We start from the raw sequence: 20,810 nt of genomic DNA, 5'->3' as shown, positions 1-20,810 counted from the left end.
AGGAGAGGAAGTGACCTGGGGTGGGTCCCTTTTTTGGGAGGAGAGACAAGGGAGGAGAAAGGGAGGAGTCAAGGAAGATGAGGGGGATGTTCAAGCAGGGAAAATGGAGACAAGGGGGGATCAATCCCCCGTTAACTACCCCTGAAATCCGGCTCTTCCTTCTGGGACTGAGAGCCCTGTTGGCTTCTCACTCTTTGCTGTGGTCAGCAATTTCTCTTGTCACGCTCAGGAGTTTCACACCTTCTGTTCAATTAGCTACGGCTTACACTGGGCCCTAATCTCCAGCTGTGTGCCTTAATGCATACCCCCAAAGTCATCTGCAGGTCACATCACTGTTTCCTATCCTCCATGTGCCAGTCTTCTCCGTCCCATGGTGGCTCTGAGCACCCTCCTCTCTGACCAGGCACCGTTTCAGCCCTTGGGAGTCACTCTTTCCCTTCGTGCCCTGCTGTCTGCCTGCGGCCTCATTGGCAGGCGCCGGGCACGCAAGTCCTTGCCTTGCACCGGAGACTGAATTGGACTCAAGCACGCTCAGCTGTGAAAATCAGGAACTTTATTTCTACAACCGAGTCAACATCAGCCCTTCTGCGCTCAGAGGAGCGCGGGCAGGACAGAGCAGGCCTTGGCACTGAGGCTGCCTTTGGCTCAGCAGGCATTGCCCCGGAAGGAAATGGTCGTGGAACAGGGCGGCCTGCTCTGGAGCCTCTTCGTCACGCTGCTCAAGCCTTTTTCCCCCACAGGACCTGCAGCAGCTCCTGCACCCGAGTAAAGAATTCCACCAGCTTCTGGAGTGGAAATGGGCAGGAGCTAATCGTGCCCGGTGGTGTTGGTGTTGGCCTTGGCCTCTGATAAGGGGTTGAGGCAGTGAGAAAATGACTCCAAGCCCGTGCTGTTGGAGTACCCCTTACTGCTGGGCTCAGTCCCATCTGGACCAGGATCCAGTTGTAGAAGTGCTGGGTGGAGGTGTAGACTCCGGGCCGTTTGGCTCTGGCACAGCCTCTCCCCCAGCTGGTCACCCCAACAAGCCAGAAGTAGTCCGCGTTGTTGTCTTTGCACACCAGAGGACCACCACTGTCACCCTGCAGGGGAGGAGAGAGGGTTGAGGTGGTGTTGGGTGGCCGCTGTCAGCGCTCTGGCCGGCTCCTTCTCTCTCCCAGCACCTGCCAGAGCTCTGCTCACTGCACACAACAGCGCTGCTCCGGCGCTGGAGCCTACAGAGCCTCATCTGGGAGAGGGTGGAGGGCCTGTAAGGTCGGGCGCTCTCTCATCTCTGCACAGTGCTCCCGGCTGTGTGGAAGGGGGATGCTTTGGGATCTGGACCTATGGGCTGCCGGGAGCACGGGATGGGCTTTCTGGGCAGCGTCCCCGGGCTCTGGGACAAGGCGGGCACTGGGCAAGGACCTGCAGCTGGGGAAGGGGAGGTGAGCCCCAGCAGCGGTGGAGACCCAGCGGTGGCAGGGTGACTTGCCAGGCCAAGCACGTGCCGGGCGATGTTTGGGCGTTGCGAGAGGGCTGCCGGTGCTGCCGGGGCTTGACTTGCAGCACGTCCTACCTGGCAGGTGTCGATGCCACCCTGCGGATAGCCAGCACACAGGTTGTGGCTGTGGATGGCCCCTCTGTACCACCCGCTGCTGTTGCAGAGGTTGACATCAATGAGCTGGACCTTGGCCTCCTGCAGGACATCCGTTGACCCTGCAGCTGTGAGCACAGAAAGCAATGAAGCCCCAGCAGCTCCCCCCCTGCCTGGGTGAACCCCTTCCCTAGGGCTTGGCTTTGCGCCCTGAAGGCACTGTGCCCGTGTTTCCCCTCTGTCTGGCTTTGGGCGGTGGGTCAGCCCATTCTCTCCGGAGGCATACGTCCCCACAGCCTGACTGCGGCTTTCGCCTCCGCTCTCAGGAAGCCCAACCCCTCTCCCCAGTGTGCCGAGCTTGCACTCAGGACACCAGCACTTTTGGGGAACTCACATCTTGCAGTGGTGGCGCCCCAACCGCTGACGTAGCAGGTGTGCAGCTCTGACACTCTAAGTGAGGCGTCGGGCACACAGGCAAGCTGGGTGTAGTAGTTGCACTGGACAGGCTGGTCCAGCTCCAGCAGGGCGATGTCGTTCCTCTGCGTGATATTCCTGTAGTGCTCGTGAACCAGCAGCCGCTTAATATGGCGCACTTGGGTCCCGGGGCCCAGCCGAGTCAACTGGGTGGCCCCGATCACCACGCGCCACATGCTGATGTGCCTGGAAAGCAGATGGAGAGGGGGGTCAGAGGGAGCGGAGCCACGTGCTGCAGCAGCCCCGCTGTTCCCTGCCTTCTGCTTCCCAGGGCAGAGAGGAGAGCAGTGCCACGCAGGCTGCCACCGCCCTGGCATGCCTTAGGCACGAGCCATGTGGCGCTGGAGGCTGCTAGGAAGCAGTGGCCCGAGCCCAGCCTTCTCCTCAGCAGTCTCTGGGCTGGGCTCGGCAGTGCCCAGGCACTGGGCGTACTGGCAGGAACGGGGATGGGAGTAGCAGGCGGTGCTGCGCGCAGGGCACCCGCGAGGGTGGTGGGGACAGCCCCCTTCCCTGGCCCTCCTTACCTGGCCTCGATGAAGCAGTGTGCCGCCGTGAGGACCCACTGTGGGCTGATGAGGGACCCTCCGCAGATGTGCCCCGTGCCTGCTTCCCAGGGGTCCTGGATGCTGACGATCCAGGGCCAGGCTCCTGGACGGGCATCGGTGCCACCCACCACACGCGACATGCCGTACTGGTAAGCCATGGGCCGGAGCCCGCAGGTCCCTCTGTAACCAGAAACTCATGACTGTCCTGCTCCACGGCATGCTGCGGTTCAGGCTGAAGGTCAGCCCTCTTCCCTCCCCACAAGGCGCTGCACGGACAGCAGGGCCAGGGAACCCCCTGGGGCGGGCGTGCGTGCGCCCCTGTTTCTGCCTGAGCCCCGCAGAGGAGCTGTGCCAGCAGCCGGGGTGCTGGCCAGGATCTGAGGCTCCCAGGCGGGGTTGGGGAAGCTGTGGCCACGGGGGACAAGCGGGCTCCCTCCAGTGAACCCCGTCAGGGTTGCCCAAGCTCCCCCCCAGAGCCTGGGGCCACTTACCCACAGCTGTCCCACGCGCCTTGCACAGGCCAGCACAGGGCCAGCAGGACGACGACGAGGAGCAGTTTCATTGCTGCCAGTGGCGGCACGTGGCACCTGCAAGAAGCGAACCGAGGGCCTGTCGCCACCAGTGCCGCAGCCGACGTAGTGCCCGCAGTGCTCACGCTGCCCACGGTGCTCTTGTTCCCAGGGCTGATGTCACAGAGTCGCTGGTTCCGGGCACCGGGCCCGGTGGCCTCTTGGCAGAAGGGGGGGCACCATGGGGGGTTCCCGGCAGGAGGGGAGGCAGAAGCCGGCATGGGACACCCCCGACAGACCCCCGCTGAACGCTCTGCCTGCGGGATGAGGCTGTGCAGGCCCCGCGGCAGGCAGCAGCGCCTGGCTGCGAGCGCTGCCTGCTGACAGCTGGCAGCAAAAAACCCCGTGTGGCATCGCGGCCTCTTGGGGAAGTTCACTGCCACCCCGCTCTCTGCAGCCCTGTGCCACCAGGGCCTTCCCAAAACACATACACCAGAGAACTGCTACAGGCAGCATGCACGGTTTTGGGTGTTGAGGGGCCCATCTGGCTACAGCCGCAGCAGGCAAGCGGTGATGTGCGTGTGGGACGAGTCCAGCACACCCACATGCTGCACTCCGTACCTATGCGCACGCCTGGGCGCACACACAGAATCACAGAATGGTTTAGGTTGGAAGGGACCTTGAACACCATCAAGTTCCAACCCCCCTGCCCTGGGCAAGGACACCTCCCACCAGCCCAGGTTGCTCCAAGCCCTGTCCAACCTGGCCTTGATCACTTCCAGGGATGGGGCAGCCACAGCTTCTCTGGGCAACCTGTGCCAGGGTCCAACACCCTCACAGTCAAGAATTTCTTCCTAAGATCTATTCTAAACCTCCCCTCTTCCAGTTTGAAGCCATTCCCCCTCACCCTGTCACTACACGCCCTTGTAAAAAGTCCCTCCCCAGCTCTCCTGTCGGCCCTTCAGGGACTGGGAAATGCCGGCGCGTCAGTTTGTGTGCTGCACTCTGTGTGTGCACGCATCGTGTGTGCCCTGTGTGTGGGTGCGCTCGGTGTCTGGGTGCACTCCGTGTCCCAGTACCCGCACGGTGGGTGCACACTGTTTACGTGCAGTGTGGTGTAGATGAGCCTGTGAGCGTGCGCACTGCAGGTATGCGTTCACTGGGTCGAGCGCGTGCCGTGTGTGCGCGCATTTTGTGCGTATGCTGGCAGGCTGTGTGTGCCCGCACTGCGTGTGTGTGTGCGTGCTGCATGTGCATGCCTTCCACGCTCTGTGCATGACGTGCACAAGCACTGTGTGCATGACGTGGGGTGTTCCATGTGTGGTGGGGGCGTGTGTGGGATGTTAGTGTGTGTTGGTCTGTATCAGTGTGTGTGTTCCTATGCAGTCGGGGTGTGTGTCAGTGTGTGTTGCTGTTGTAATAAGTAATTTAGCAAAAGAATTTTGCTTCAGCTCAAATGAATGTGTGCCCTCTATGGCTTCAGCTAAGATGGGTCTGTGCTCGCTGTGCGTTTGGGAAAGGGATAGCGTTAGACAGGATATCAGACGAGAGCAACAGTTGGAAGTACAGAAACTTGCAGGGCAAAGGGTGGTGTCGTTAGCTAAGATAACCACAGGAGTGTAAGGAATGAAGAAGCCACAAGAAGGACATGGTGGTAAAGACTTCGAGCCTCCCTCCAATGACTGTCAGGAAGACCCCTGAGGAAGCACAGCGCCTGCACCGCTGGAAGGGAGGGGGCATGTTCGGGGGTGGGCTGCATTCCAAGAACTCATTGATTATGTATTTGGGGGTGGGTTGTGTTCCAAAAACTCATTGATTATGTAAATTATGTTCCAAGAAAAAACATGAATAAATATAAGGAATACAAAATAAAAACAAGTGTTTGTGAAGGAAAAAATGAGCCACAGGAGGAGAAATCCCCCGTGTAACTCCCAGCGCTGTAATAAATATTCTTTGCTCCACCGAATTTGCCCCGGACTAAAATTCAATACAGTGAGCGTGTTTCTCACAATCTGGGGGCTCGTCCGGGAGACCTGAAGCCCATGTTTGGAGCCTTGGACGGGTGAGTAGACCGGGACAGCGCGCCACTGCCGATTTCAGCAATCCTCGGATTCTCCCCGCCCTCAGTGACGGACCAGCGGCAACAGCCCAGTGAAGGGGCTCGTGGACACAAGGGGGGTCCCAGGGATAACCGCGGCAGCCGATAATACTTGTGCACGAGACCCGGGTAAGAAAATTGACTGTTAAGTATTGCTCGGGCGGCTGAGTGACGGGGGATTGAGAGTGGTGTGAGTGAGACGCGGACTAGATCTGCGAAGCGAGTGCGGAGTCTTTCTAACCGCGGTTCCATATCTCCGCGAGGAGACCGGCCGGTGAAGAGACGAAGCGAAAGGCTGGAGTTGAGAGATCCCCCGGGGGAAAAAAATGGGACAAGGGAAAAGTAAAGAGGAATCTAAGGGAAAAGCTGATCAGGGAATTCCAGAAATGCCTCCGGACAGTCCATTCGGGAGGATGTTGTTACAATGGGGGCAGGAAGGAGAGTCCTGCACCCGGGGTAAGGACAAAGCAAAGATGATCCATTACTGTATGTTTAAATGGACCAAAGAGCCCATAAGGCCAGAGAAGTACTGGCCAAAGTATGATTCTATAGAGGGACAGCTGTGTCAAGCACTAAATGTATACGTTAACTCTAAAGAATCATTTGATGAAGAAGAGAGCGAATATGCAGCGTGTTGGAAAGGAGCTGCAGGGGTTTTTAAATGGGAAATACAAAAGGAGAAGGAGGAGGACCAGAGACCAGTCTGGGATCCTCTTGAATACTTACCTCCCCCATATAACCCGGACCCTCCGGAAAGCGCAAGAGAGCCTCAGGTCCCCGTTAGAAGGGAAAGCCAGAGGAAATGGAGGTGGGAAGTGGGGAGGTCCATAGTGGAAGAAAATGAGAAGATGACAGAACCAATCGGGCTGCATCCTTTATGGGAAGTCCCGATCCCAGGAGTTCAAAATGGGGCAGGATTTGTGAATGTGCCCCTAACCAGTACAGAAGTCAAGAACTTTAAAAAAGAAATGAAGAAATTGTTGGAAGATCTCCTAAGTTTGTCAGAACAATTAGACCAATTTTTAAGTCCAAATGTATACACTTGGGAAGAAATGCAATCCATCATGGGAACTTTGTTCTCCCCGGAAGACAGACAAATGATTTGTTTAGCAGGGATGAGAATATGAGAAAGGAAAAATGTTCATAGAGTGGCGGGGGACCAAAAGTTACCCCTACGAAGAACTGATTGGAATCAAAATGACCCCGCAGGAAGGAGAAACGTGTCTGATTATCCGACGTTAATTATAAGGGGACTTAAAGAAGCAGCCCTGATGGAGTCAAATGTGAGCAAAACTTTTAATAAGTAAATAAGGGAAAGAGGAATCTCCGACGGAGTGGTTGGAGAGGCTCCGAAGGAATATTCAGCAGTTTTCTAAGAATGACCCAGAGACTGTGGCTGGCCAGGAATTATTAAAAAGTAAATTTTGTCACCCATGCCTGGCCAGATATTAAGAAAAAAAATGAAAAAGATGGAAAACTGACATAAGAGAAGAATCAATGAGTTGTTACGAGAAGCACAAAAAGTACATATGTGAGGCGTGATGAAGAGAAGCAGAGGGCAAAAGCAAAACTAATGGTAGCGACTGTAAAAGAAATAACAAAAACTAAAGCGCTCCAGAATCCAGGGCCAGGGATGAGACCATACAAGATACAAGGAGCCCATCTGCCACCGCTCAAAAAAGCCCATATGAATGAAATCAGGAGCCCCAGAGGGCGGAAAGTGTTACTATTGTGGGCAGGAAGAACATTTTAAGAAAGAGTGTCCCAGGCAAGAGAGAGATCGAGTGTTACCTCAACAGGAAGAATACACTACCAATTAAGGGTGTCAAAGGCTCTACCTCCTGGGGGAAGAAAGAATTAGTGAGCCCTTGATAAATTTGAAATTAGGCCCCCAGGAGGAAATTTACACCTTTTTAGTAGACTCAGGAGCTGAGAAGTCTTGTATTATGAAATTGCCTTTGAATGGGAAGATCCGGACACCGGGAAGAAGCAGCAAGTCCGCTGGACCTTCCTGCCTCAAGGATTCACAAAATCCCCAAATCTATTTGAACAGATGCTAGAGAAAATTTTAGAGGAGTTCCAGGCAGAACCCGGAGTAAGAATCTTGCAATATGGAAATGACCTGTTGGTATCAGGAGAGAGGGAGCAAAAAGTCAGAAGGAGACATCGATACGTTTGCTGAATTTTTTTTTTTGAAGAACAAGAGTTAAGAGTCTCAACAACAAAACTGCAGTTTGTACAAAAGAAAATAAGAGCATCTAATTAGTGAAAGAACAAGAAAAACCAATCCAGAACAAATTACAGCATTAAGTATCCCCCAAATGAAATGAGAAATAAAGAGGATTTTAAGGTTACTAGAGTACTGTAAATTATGGGTTAAAGGATACACTCAATCAATAAAATTTCTGTATGACAAACTTGTAAAAAAAAGTCCAATACAGTGGACAGAAGACAAACAAAAGCAATTTAAAGAAGCAGAAGTTAATACAAGCCCTAGTTTTAGCCCTCCCCTTCCTAGGAAAAAAAAACCAAAAACTTTCACCTTTTTGTAAACGCGACAGAAGGGATATGGAGTCATAATGCAGGAATGCGTCGGAAAAAGAAAACCGGTGACATATCTATTCAAAATTAATAGACCCAGTATGTTGGGGGTGGCCCACATGCATACAGGAAGTAGTGGCCACAGCAATATTAGTAGAAAAAAAGCCAAAAATTAACTTCCAGAAGAACCCTAATCATACATACCCCACACACACTGTAAGAACTATCTTATCTCAAAAGTCTGGCCGGTGGTTAACAGATTCCAGAATTGTGAAATACGAAACCATTTTAATAGAAAAGAATGATTTGACCCTCGTAATAGACGGAAACACAAATCCTTCACAATTCTTGTATAGACAGACAAGTGGGGAGATGGAACATGATTGTTTAGACTTTATAGATTACCAAACCAGGATAAGAGAAGACCTAATAAACTCACTGATGCCATATATCTCTCTCTCTATATATATATATATAAAACAACAACAACAACAAAAACAACAACAAAAATATAAAAAAAAATTTTTATAGACGATTCCTCCTGATGTATAGATGGAAAGAGAGCAAGTAGTTATGTCGTCATCGATGGGGAAAAAAAACCAGTAATTGAAGAAGGAGGATTACCAGCAAATTAGTCAGCCCAGAGTTGTGAACTATACACTCTGAAGAGAGCTTTAGATTATCTCCAGGGAAAAGAAGGCATTATCTATACAGATTCAAAGTACGCATATGGAAATTAACCATGAGAAGGAAGTCTCGTGTTTTTGCTTTGACAGCAAAAAGCCCTGGAGAGCCTTCAGAAGGCGCATAAGAGTCAGTACTGCTGCATGAGAGCAACAGACAGGAAAAGCCTCGAAAGTGCCTTCGGACTGGGGCAGCACCAAACCCCTTCGACTCTACTTTGCTGCGATTGTAACTGTTGTGCGTATACACGGGTTAAGTGTAAGAATTGTAATAAGGTCATTTTAGGTCCCCGTGGCAGACAGGAGCAGTACCTCTCCCAAGTCCTCGATCTTTAGTGTATCCAATGTGAGTATACAACCCCAATAGATAAGTGTATTATTGTTGCAGAATCCACAGAGAATCACTTAATGTGGACCGACCCAACCAGAACGTTCACAGATCCTCGAAATATCAACTCCCATATGAGTTCCAGGACCAAAGATAGAACCCTATTGTGCCACAAGGACCAGAGATACCGAACTAAAGAGGATGGAGGGCAAGACCAGGTTGGCCTCTGGACTTGCTGCCAAGAAGAACTATTTCTCGGCTGTTGGAGGCACCCCAATAGGCACGAGAGGTAGGAGTATAAGCCATGCTGGACCTCCACTTCTAGTGGTATTATTACTAGTGGTATCTCTAGTATCTGGTGACGAATGCCAGAAGTGCTCTCAGACGGTCTCCTGGGGTAGACGATCCTTTTATACTGTGACTGTGCACATGCATATCAATCACCAGTGTTATACTCGTGAGAGTTTAAAAGTGTGCAAATACGGCAGACAAGAATATTGGGTTGGACAGAATTTAGGAATAGGCGGAACAAGATTAGGAGTAGGGTGTCCTAGAGGGGAAAAATGGCTCTGCTTCACTAAGGCAGGACACTGGGATATTCCAGACGGAGGGGGAGTACAAGAGATGGTGAAGGAAGAACTAGTGAAGAGCATGACAAAGGTCACAAAACAGAGAAGAAAAAAATTAAAAGTACAAAACGAGAGCATATACCAGAAGCTGCAAAAACAGTTACAAAAAGAGTTAGGATTCCCCACTCTTGGGCAAAACTTGTTTTTAAATCTAGCAACAGACATAGCTAAGGAATTAAATGTGACTGACTGCTGGGTCTGTGGGGGAGCTTGAATGGCTGAAGAGTGGCTGTGGAGAGGCACAAGTTTGAGTCCGATTGAAATCCTGGAATGGAATTATACCCTCACCATGAGAAAAAAGAAAAAAAAAAGGAGGCCTGACAAGTGAGTGATAAGTTCCACAGTAATTGGAAAAGTCAGTTTGACTTGGGAGGGAGGGAACTTTTCAGATCGAATGGGGGAGACCCCATGTAAAAAAAAAAAAAAAAAAAAAAAAGTCTTAAAAATAGATTCAAATTTCACCCAAACTTGGTTTCCTTGAAAACCAAGGTCATACCTAACGTTTCAAAACGAAACCAAAAATTGTACCCGGTGTCCTGGTTTGGGGTAAACCAGAACCAATTTGGTTCAGTAACTTTGTTTCTTAATTAATGAAAACACTCTGTCAGTCCCATCTGGGGTCCGCCAGGTCCCCAGTAGCGGATTTTGGCCTAAACCACGATACCCGGGTACCAAAAAGTAGTCTCTTTAAATGTAAGAAGGAGGGTATGAATCCATTCTCAGGAATGAAAAACAGCTTACAATATTAAGAAAATGTAGAAGATACAATGAAAGAGTTTTGGCAGGCACCGGATGCGTTGTTCTGGATATGTAGAAACTGGGCATTCCCAGAATTACCCCCTCACTGAAGAAAGACCTGCACCTTGAGAGTAATTCAACCAGGACACACAAACCAGCCACATGGGCCCAAGACGGTAGCTGGGGATATAAACCCCCACCTATATGCTGAATCAAATTATAAGACTACAAGCAGTAGTTGAGCTGATCACTAACAAAACGGCTTCAGGACTAAAACTGTTAACCCACCAACAAACTCAGACAACGGCGGCAGTCAACCAGAATCGGCTCGCAGTAGACTATCTGCTAGCAGTAAAAGGAGAGATGTGTAGAAAATTTAACATATCTGATTGTTGTTTAAAAATTGATGATAATGAAAAAGCAGTACGAGAAATCGCTGCTGATATAAAAAAAAAATAACATGTGCTGGTGCAAAAAAGAAATTAAATGGTAAACGCCAGTTGATGAAATGAATTACTGAAAATCGCTTGGTGGAAGAAATTAAGACTGATTCTGCTGTGTGCCTTTTGAAAGTTTCTTATTTCTGCCTTGTTTAAATACCCCGTTTCATAAGATTAATTCACAGTGTAGTCCAAAGACTGCAAGTGGCAGCCGCTCCTCAGAAAATCATGATCTTGAGAAAAGCCAAAAAAGAAGAAAACCTCGAAGAAGCCACTCAAATTCTTGCTAAAATGGAAGAATCCTGTGAGATAGATGTAAAACGCTTCAGCAAAATTAGATGATAAAAAGAATAAGGATGGAATTGTAATAAGTAATTTGGCAAAAATTTTGCTTCAGCTCAAATGAATGTGTGCTCGCTATGGCTTCAGCTAAGATGGGTGTGCGCTCGCTGTGCGTTTGGGAAAGGGATAGTGTTAGACAGGATATCAGACGAGAGCAACAGTTGGAAGTATAGAAACTTGCAGGGCAAAGGGTGGTGTTACACAGGAGTGTAAGGAATGAAGAAGCCACAAGAAGGACATGGCGATAAAGACTTCAAACCTCCCTCCAACGACCACCAGGAGACCCCTGAGGAACAACGCCTGCGCCGCTGGAAGGGAGGGGGCATGTTTGGGCGTGGGCTGCATTGCAAGAACTTATTGATTATGTAAATTGACGGCTGAGTTGCATTCCAAGAACTTATTGATTATGTAATTAAGGGTTGGTTTATGTTCCGAAAACTCATTGATTATGCAAATTATGTTCCAAGAAGAAACATGAATAAGGAATACGAAATAAAAACAAACGGTTGTAAAGGGAAAAAGGAGCCACAGGAGGAGAAATCCCCTGTGTAACTCCCAGCACTGTAATAAATATTCTTTGCTCCACCGAATTTGCCCCGGACTAAAATTCAATAGTGAGGGCGTTTCTCACACCTCCCTCTGTCCCTCTCCGCTCCCTGTCCCCCTCCTCTCTCTCTGCTCTGTCCCTCTCCCCTATGTATTCTCCCCCCCCCCTCTAATCTCTCGCCCCTCTCCACCCACCCCACCCCACCGCCCCATCCCACCCCTCTCCCCGCTCTCCCCCTCCCTCCCGCCCCTCCTCCCGGCCCCACCGGGGCTCCGGGGCCTGGCCCTGGGCCGGGGCAGCCCCGGGGAGGCGGCCATGGCTGCTGCGGGGGGCGGGGGCGGTGTCCCGCAGGGCCCGAGGGCGGGAAGGTGCGCGCGGGGCATGCTGGGAGCAGGCGCGCCCCGGGGCATGCCGGGAGCTGTAGTCCCGGTGCACGGGGCTGCCCGGCGGCCATGTTCCTGCCCGGGGCACTCCGGCAGCTGCCGTGGCCCCGCAGGCTGAGGGGAGGGCTGGGGCCGCCCCGAACCGCCCGCAGCGATGGGGTCCCGCTCAGCCAGAGCCGGGCAGAGGCAGCGGGCCCCCCGACCCCCTGAGCCCCCCTCAGCCGCCCCGGCCCCGCTCGCCCCCTGCAGCCGTCCCGGCCCCAGCGCCTCCCCCGAGGGCTGTCCCGCAGCCCCAGGCCGCCCCACGGCCTGGCCTGGCAGCAGCCAGCTGGGCCTCGGGCGCGCTCCATCCCCGGTAACGCAGTGCTGTCAGCGCCCGCGCGGGGAAGGAGCGGTGTCTGCAGCAGCTCCTGCAGCAGGAGGGGCTCCAGCCCGGGGCCGGCTGAGGGGATCGATCGCCGTTCTCTCCCTCTCCCAGAGGCCGCGCTGAGGGCTCGGTTGTCCGTCCCTCCCCCTGGGATGTTGGTGGCTGCCTCTGGCTCCGGCTAAAGTTGATCAGAAAAGGTGAAGCTGCTGGAGAAGGACACAAAGGGGATGGAGCTGGAAGCTGCCCCCAGCTGCAGACAAGAGACAGCCGCCCTCTCCAGGTGAGGAAGGGTCCCTGTGAGTGGTCCTCAGCAGACCTGATCGCAACATGCACCGTGGGGTCCATATCCGTAACCAAAAGTATGGTACGGCCACATAGTGTGAGTGTGCATGTGCGAGGCTGTGTCTCTGGAAAGCTTCGTGTTGTAAGAGCTGAGAGAGGCAGAGAGAAGCGCCTGAACTGTCAAATTCTGCTGGTAGCACCGAGAGCAGGAACTGCGTTGAGTCCTGTGCCCCTGGGGCTGTGTCGCCCCTCTGCCGCGTCCGGGTCCCTCCCTGTGGCTGTGCCCCCCGGCCTTTCCCTCGCTGGTGTCACATTTTTGCTTCCCTGTACCTCTCTTCATCTGGCGATTCTTGTATCCTGCTGCCTGCCCCTGCTCTAGTCTCCGGCCCCTCTCTTTCTTTGGCATGCTACCTGTCACTTTTTTTTTCTTGTTCCTTCTCTGTCCTGCTCCCTGCTCCTCTTTTTCTCTTTTTTTGTCTCTGTCCTGAAGCACATTGATGTTTTTTTCATTCTCTGCCTCTTTGTCCTGCTCTGCATCCCTCTGTTTTTCACAGTCTCTCTGGCCTCTTCCCTGTCCTGCTTTTTCTCTCTCATCCTGTATGTCTCCCTGTACCCATCCTCCTTTTTGTCTTGCTCCTTCCTTATCATCATAGAATCACAGACCGGTTTAGGTCAGAAGGGACCTTGAAGATCATCCAGTTCCACCCCCTCCGCCCTGGGCAGGGACACCTCCCACCAGACCAGGTTGCTCCACCTGTCCAACCTGGCCTTGAACACCTCCGGGGATGGGGCCTCCACAACTTCCCTGGGCAGCCTCATCACCCTCAGAGTGAAAAACTTCTTCCTAATATCTAATCTAAATCTACCCTCTTCCGGTTTGAAACCATTCCCCCTCATCCTATCACTACATGCCCTTGTAAAAAGTCCCTCCCAGCTCTCCTGTAGGGTCCCTTTAGGGACTGGAAGGGGCTCTAAGGTCTCCCTGGAGCCCATCAGATCCCATGGACTTGTGCACCTTCAGGTGGTCTCAGACTTGATCTTCACCTACAGTGGGTAGTTCTTCATTTTCCCAGTCCTTGCCTTTGCCTTCTGCCTCACGGGTAGTGTGGCTGCAGTCTTTGCCAGTGAAGACTGAGGCAAAAGTCCAGTGGAGCAGGTTGCTCACACGCAGCCCGCTGTGACTTTCAGTGCTGCTGGGCCTGTGGGGATGGTTCGGGGGACAAAGGATCAAACCTGAATGACCTCCCTGAAATCCAGCTGTCCGCTAGCCTTGGTTCACGTGGAGCCGGGAGGTGGTCCTGCAAACCACCAATCCAGGACACAGAAAGCTTTTAGCGACTGTGGCTATTTGGGAATAGATTGTGCTAAAGCTGAAAAGGAATTTGAGCTCTTGCTCATGGCCAAAGGAGGATGGTGGCCTCAGATGGCGGCTGGGGCTTGGGGCTTGCATTGCCTATGATCAGCCATCCCCACAGCCTGACAGAGGAAAGACTTTCCCAGGGAAGAGGCACCTGCGAGTTGTAGAGATGGAGGAAAACGTCAGCATGGTTTTGTAAGTAGGTGGAAGGTTCTGGATGAGGGAAGAATTCTGCATCTTCCATAGCATAGCAGGGGTAACTGCCTGTGCAACAAGTTTTTTTCTTTGTTTACTTTTTCCTGGAAGAGTCTTACGTTGGTACCCATCAGACAAAGTGGCTCATTGAATGGGAATGATACAGGGAAAATTACTTGGCTATTAGAAGCCCCATTGCTCTGGAAGTTGTTGGTTGTTTTTTTCTAGTGCTTTCTGTTTTTTGGAAGGGGGTGAGGGGAAGGGCTAGAATAATTTAGCTTCATACCTCCTAAAACATGCATTGTGGCAGTCCAGGTAGAACACGCCTTTCTCATGTACCTTTTCTTTTTCTGAATGTGGCGAATTCAATCTGCTGATCAAAAGCCCACTGAGTTCATTGGAGCCCTTGGATTTTTATCCTTTGGCTCAAGCGCTAAATGCAACCTCCTGTCAATTCTGTTAGCACAACTAATGCAGGTAATCTGCTACCTACTATCGAATAATCTCGGCTACCTACTGTCTAACGATCTATGCAAGAATACAACCCAATCCGATGTTCCACGTAACATCAGAACTATGAAGAGACGTGATGTTCAAATGAAAAATGAGACAGTTTGTACACCTTTTAATAGCTTGAATGAATAAAAAGGGGAAGCACTGTATAGATAATAAAAAAATCACATGGATTTTTCCCCTAAATTTCTGAACCTTCTGTGACAAGTCATGCCACATCAAGGTGCATGTCTGCAACCCCCTGCGCTGCACGATGTGGGTCCTGTTGGCATTCAGTGATGTGGAGGACGGGGCAGCGCCCCCTCAGACAGCTTGCAGGTGGCACAAAACCGGGAGGAGAGGCTCATGCACTGGAGGGTGGTGCTGCCAAGCAGAGGGGGCTTGACAGGCTGGAGAAAGGGGCTGGCAGGAACCTGGTACAGTTCAACAAGGGGAAGAGCCAAGTCCTGCACCCGGGGAGGAACGAGCCCTTGCACCAGTATATGCTTGGGGAAACCCAGCTGGACACCTGGGCTCACAGCGGACCCCGTGCTGACCGATTTGGAGCCCGCAAAGTGCCCTCAGGGCCAGGAAGGTGAACTGTGTCCTGGGCTGCAATAGGCAAAGCCGTAGCAGCAGGTGGAGGGAGGTGATGCTTACCTTCTGCTGCGTCCACCCCTGGGCTCCCCAGTGCCAGACAGACATGGCCCTACTGGAGAGAACCCCCAGCCCAGCTCTGCCCCCAGCTCCCCCCCCCGAGTTTCAGTTGGGGTCGGAACGTTGGTCTGTTGGAGCCAACAGCCACCAGTGCGGCAGGACGGAGCTGTGCTGGTGCAGAGCGGCGTTTGGAGGAGGCAGGGTCTGGCCGAGCAGCGCTGCCCAGGCACCACCACTGGCACCGGTTTCCCAGCCACGCTCCTGCACACTGGCCCACGTCCTTGGTGTCAGCCAGCGCTGCACACCGTGACGGTCCTCCTGGCCTGGGCGGGATGGGCCAGGCCAACTGCTGCTGCAGGCCCAGGTGGGCTCCCCTACAGAGGAGGGACACGGGGGCACAGCGGGGCCCCTCAGCGCTCATGCCCCCCACTCTCTGCTCTGCAGGGAGGCTCTCACTGACGTTGAGCCGGTGCTGAGCACGGGCGTGCAGCTGACCCGGGGCCGCAAGAGGAATGAGAGGCGCCTGCTCCTCCTGCAGGAGGAACTGGTGATCGCCAAGCGGCAGTAAGCCCCTGAGACCCCGCTGCCTTTGCCCCATCCCCGGCCCTGGGACCAGGGCACGGACACCCTGCCACCAGCCCCAGGCCCTGTGGTGTCCAACCCAAGGGCAGGTGGAGACAGGGCTTTGGCCAGGGCCTGAGGAGGCCACCTCCAGCTCACTGCCTGCCTCTTCTCTCAGCAGACATGGCACCAGCGTGCGCCCGCAGCTCCGCCTGGCCCTGGACCAGCTGTGGGTGCTGAGCAGGAGGATGGACGCAGGAGGGGAGGAAGAAGAAGACGAGGATGGCAGCAGCGAGGGCAGCAACTCCCTCATCCTTGTCTGGCCCACAGGCTACTGCCTTGCCACTTTCAAGTAAGTCATGATGCCACATCCCACGGGCTGGGCAGTGCAGGGCGGTGCTGGCCCCCATCATCTCTGGGGTCTGGCAGCTGCAGTCAGGGCTGGCAAGAAGCAGGAGAGGATCCCTACCATGCCCACGCCATCCTGTGAAGGGCCTCTGGTTGCCATGCAGACCCTGGGCGGGGAGCAGGCAGTACACCGGCAGGGAGGGAGGGAGGCCGGGTTGGCTGAGGGGTGGGCCTGCAGGCAGCTGGAAGGAGAGGGGTGGGGGCGTTTCTGTGTCCTGCATCCCCTGGTCACCTTTTGGTCACCTTTTGGTCACCAGAAGGGAAGGCCAAAAGCAGCTGCTCTGGCATGACAGAGGGAGCCAGGGCTTTGGCAGCGCCTCTGTCCTGCCCCACGGGGCTTCATCCTGCCACTGTGTCCCTCCCCACAGGGCAGGGCTGTGCAGGTGCCCGCTCTGCCCACGGGCTGGGGGGCAGTGGGGCCTGACGCTGTTTCTCCTCTCTTTCTGCAGCTCATGCGTGGTGAAGGAGCTGTGGGTGGACACGCTGCTGGGGTAAGCTGAGGGGATGCTCCAGGTGCATCCGTACAGGGGAACACAGCTCTGCATGGCTATGGGCAGCTCTTGGGCAGACGAGGGATGAGCGGGAATGGAAAGCCTCTTCTTCCTCTGTTTACAGCAAGGAGAAGAGGGAGAAGTAGGGTGGAGTGCTTGGCAGGCAGGAGCTCTGCAGGAAGCTCTGTTCTCTGCTTGGCGCTGGGGTGGTACCCAGGGAGGGTCAGGATCCCTTTCACTGGAGAGAGAAGAGGTGGCTTGGGGCTCAGTCTTTCTCTCTCTTCTGCTGCATAGGCCACCAGGTGGAGTGAAGAGAGCCCGGGTGACGCGACTGCCCTCCCTCAAACTCCTAGAGAAGCAGCTGTGCAACTGCCATGCTGTGAGTGTCTCTCTCATCTCAGCTCTGTCCCCTGAGCGCTGCTCCTCCAGCCGAGCAGCAGAGGCATCGCTTCTCACCTTCTTCCACTCCTTCTCTCTTGCCCAGTGGAGGACATTAAGCACCAGGAGCCTGGAGACCCTGATCGAGGGCCAGGCAAAGGTGAGAGTGGCTGCCTTTCACCCGCCTCTCGCTGTGCTGGAGTGGCAGGCATCTCTGGCGAGTGGGGTGAGCTTCTGCGGGAGGGTCCCAAGGTACCACCTGGGGAGCTGAGAGGGTTGGCGAGCCACCAGGAACGCTGGCATGTCCTTGCTGGCGACGCTGGGAGGAAACCTGCTGCACAGGGCAGAGAGTCTGTCAGGGCTGACGGTCCCAGCTCTGCCACGCTCAGGCTGCTGGTGCCAGGTGGCAGCTCGCTGGTGGCCCTTTCTGCTGCAGGGCTGCTCTCTAAGCACAGCCTGGTTCTTGCAGGATGATCTCAAGCAAGGGTCTCTGCCAGTCCCTTCTGGCAAAGAAGGAGGATGTTGCCACTCGGAAGGTGAGTTTTTGAAAAAAAAGGTGGGGAAAGGCACCTTTGCTCCTGCAACCAGCACTTCTGCAGAAGATGGGATGCTGCTGCAGCTGCCCTTCGCCTTGAGCAAGTCGGTCCCCATCGCTGTAGAGCAGGAGAGAGCTGAGCCCTTGAGGTCCCTTCGCTCCCACCTGACATTTGTCCCTTGCGTGCAGGGCAGTGTGCTCGAGGTGATGCCTGCCTCTGCTCCATCCCGAGAGCCAGGCAGATGGCTCTCTGCCCCTCGGCTGGAGTCAGCGGGAGCTCTGCTCACTTGTCCCCTGAGTGTCGCCATGCAGGTTTGGCCCCCCAAGGAAGGATGTCACCTGGATGAGGAAGGACACTCGCTGGGCAGCGGCTGCTGAATGTGGTTCTCCAAGGAGACAGAGCCTCTGCTGCTGCGCAGAGCTGGGTGGAGGGCAGGGCGAGGGCTGGGCCAGGCTGTCCCGGTGGCACGCTGGCTGTCAGGAGCCTCCGAGCTGGAGCCGCTGAGCAGCAGAGGCGGTTCCAGCTGATGGCTCCCTGCCCGTCCTGCTGCACCACTCATCACTGCACTGCAGGCAGGGCAGGGCAGGGCAGGCTCCAAGAGTGCTGCTCCAGTGGTCTCCACTGAGGGGCTCTTGCTGTGTTTTCCTTTGTGGCAGGAGGGACCGGGAGGAGGAGGAGGAGAGGGCTGCCCTGGCCCTTTGCTTTGCGGCGGACCCCGCTCGCTGCCCAGGCTCCTGGGCAGGCAGACTGCCGCAGGGCACTCTTTGGACAGCCCCTTGCAGCCCTCTGCGGGGATGATGGCACGCTGCCCCAGCCCATCCAGGTAAGCCAGTCTGGACAGGGGGCCCCAGCCCTGTGTCCCGAGGAGCACCGAGGACGGGGCATTGGGCTCTTCACCCCTGGCTCATGCTTCTGGCCCCAGCCCCTTTGCAGGGGAGGCAGCCGGGTCTGGGGCAGAGCTCTGGCCACGGACACTGCTGTCAGAAGGCAGCTTTTCAGCCAAGCAACTGTTCTGCTGCGTCTCCTGCAGGAGCTCCTGAATATCCTGCACCAACAAGGACCGTCGACGGAGGGAATATTCCGGAGAGCTGCCAGTGGGACAGCAGTTCGGGAGCTGAAGGAGGCCCTCGACAGTGGCGCAGATGTCGACCTGGGCAGCCAGCCTGTGCTTTTGCTGGCCGTCATCTTGAAGGTGAGCGCTTCTGACCTGCAGCTGGAAGAGCTCCTGGCTGGCCTGGAGTGTTCAAAGACTCACCTGGAGCTCTTGGCACTGCAGGACTTCCTCCGAAGCATCCCCGCCAAGCTCCTCGTCGTTGACCTCTATGGGGACTGGATGCAAGCCATGGAGAAGCCAAGCAAGAAGGTGGAAGAGCTGAAAGCGTAAGTGTGGCCAGCAGCTTGCCTTTTGAGCAGCAACTGGTAGAGGCCTGGGACTTGCCTGCAAAGGGACAGGCTCCTTAAAAAGCCGTGTTTCCTGGCAGCCCAGTGTTGCTGGGGGGTGGAGTTGGGTTTTGGGGAAAAGCACACGGACAGGGAGCCTTCCCTTGCGTGGGCTTGGGGGAAATCAGGAGCTGGAGAGCAACGCCGTGCTTCCTTCCTGAAGCGCAGGAGCACTGACCGCTGGCTGAGAGCACCTGGAAAGCTGCAGAGCACAGCCGCTGGCTCCCACCTGCCTTGTGCAAGTTTTGGGGACAGCTGTGGGCAACATTGACTTTTTAAACATTGTGTTCCTGTTCCCTCAGGGTGGCCGGCAAGTTGCCTGCAGCAAATCTCCTCCTTCTCGAGCGGCTGCTGTCCCTTCTCCAGCATATTGGCCACAACGCATCCACCAGCAGGATGAGCTGCAGCAATCTGGCCATCTGCGTTGGGCCAAACCTGCTGAGCCCGCCCAACGAGGACCTGCTCCCACTGGAGGCCATGCTGGAGGTGTCTGAGAAGGTACGCTGTATTGACCAGCCAGCTGCAGCCTTCCTGGCCCATCAGAGCTTGGCTGTGCAGAGGTCCCTGGCTGCCCCCTTTCTCCAACAAGCGCTGGTGGGGTGGCTACCTGGAAGAGCAGCCCGCAGCGACAGCCTTCTGCGCAGAGGCAGGGGTCAGGAGTAGGAAAGGCTGCTCGACGTGTTTTCAGGCACCTGCGCTGAAACCAAGGCTGTCATGTGTGCAGGTGAAGACGCTGGTGGAGTTTCTGACTGAAAACTGCCATGAAATCTTTGGGACGAAGATGGCTGGCCTTTCCAGTCCCTCAGCTGAGGAGGTGCCAGCACCCGTGGGCAGACCCACAGGTATGAGGAGGCCCTGAGGGTTGTCACAGCCTGAGCAGGCAGCTGGTGTAGGGCTTCGGGTGGGTTTTGCTTTAGCTGTTGCTCACTTCCAACAAGTCACTTTGCTGCACCTGCTTTTGCTCTCCAGAGCTGCCTTTGGAAGAGCAACATGGCCGTGGAGGCAAAGCAGATGTGGAGCACCAGGCAAAAGCCTTCCTTGACACACCGCCCTCTCTGCTTGTCCTCCAGAAAGCAGCAGGGGCAGACACAGCGGTGGGATCAGAAACAGCAGAGGTATGGCAGCTCCGCAACCGCTGAGACAACCTGTCTCGTGTGGAAGGTAGTTCCTGAGGAGTCCAAGTAGCTGCTGTGCCTCTTCCTGGCATTCCATCTCACGTCGCTTTGTGTGGGTTTATTTATCCCCCGAATGATACACTGTAATTAAAAGAGGAAAGGTTGTTTCTCAAAAGGGTTAGGCATCAAAGGAAACACCTACAGAAAGACACATTTCCAAAGCAAGGCCTCCCACCACAGGAGGTGGGATTGCACCAAAGGGGTATCCGCAGAGCTCTGTCTTGGGAGGGCAGAAGAAACCCCGGCAGAATGACGTGGGCAAGCCTTTTCTTGGCGTGAGAGGGACCGCGGGCTCCCCGCTGAGTGGCCCCCACAAACGAACTGAGTGTCACACACCCGCGTGAACACTGTGTTCCAAAGTGAGGCCCTTGGAAGAAAGGGCTGATGCAAACCAGCCGAAGGGATCTTCTCTGCAGGGCCAAGGGAGCCATTTGCCAAACAGTCACCTGCTACTCCAGGCCGTCCCAAGCCACCTGCTAACGCTGACATTCCTGTTTTAGGCACCCGTTGCTTTGCCTCCTATCACCCCAGAGACCACGGTAGACTCCCCGGTACGTGCAGAAGAACTAAAGAGCCTTTCAGAGGAAAAAAGGTAAAACGAGTCAGCTTTGGTTAAACCAAGAACTGGTTCCGGTTGATCCTGG

The 20,810-nt window shown here is 54.6% G+C and overlaps 2 protein-coding genes and 1 long non-coding RNA gene across 4 annotated transcripts; 2 read left to right on the top strand and 1 right to left on the bottom strand.

Annotated features, from left to right (window-relative positions):
• Positions 1–914: 914 nt before the first annotated feature.
• On the bottom strand, positions 915–2,729 carry LOC309685376 (acrosin-like; the record flags this gene model as incomplete). The annotated part of the gene is made up of 4 exons (XM_082501148.1): positions 915–1,079; positions 1,553–1,698; positions 1,965–2,230; positions 2,569–2,729. Coding segments are annotated over 4 exons (738 nt in total), but the record flags the coding sequence as incomplete, so codon positions are not given.
• A 13,515-nt stretch (positions 2,730–16,244) lies between these two features.
• On the top strand, positions 16,245–18,935 carry LOC309685375 (T-cell activation Rho GTPase-activating protein-like; the record flags this gene model as incomplete). Its single annotated transcript, XM_082501147.1, has 4 exons — positions 16,245–16,271; positions 18,282–18,374; positions 18,582–18,743; positions 18,828–18,935. 4 exons carry the CDS (start codon positions 16,245–16,247, stop codon positions 18,933–18,935), a joined length of 390 nt encoding a protein of 129 aa, XP_082357273.1.
• A 502-nt stretch (positions 18,936–19,437) lies between these two features.
• Positions 19,438–20,105, top strand: LOC309685387. Of its 2 annotated transcripts, none has more exons than XR_014270441.1 (3): positions 19,438–19,489; positions 19,716–19,833; positions 20,062–20,105. It is a non-coding gene; the product is annotated as an uncharacterized lncRNA (long non-coding RNA). The 2 variants fall into 2 exon arrangements; XR_014270442.1 differs by lacking the exon at positions 20,062–20,105 and adding an exon at positions 19,961–20,044.
• Positions 20,106–20,810: the final 705 nt, after the last annotated feature.

This window comes from Vanellus vanellus, assembly GCF_965231255.1.
Source record: "Vanellus vanellus genome assembly, contig: HAP1_SCAFFOLD_29, whole genome shotgun sequence".
Taxonomy (NCBI): Eukaryota; Metazoa; Chordata; class Aves; order Charadriiformes; family Charadriidae; genus Vanellus; species Vanellus vanellus.
Note: the sequence above shows the minus strand (reverse complement) of the source record. Positions and strands in the feature narration are given on the sequence as shown.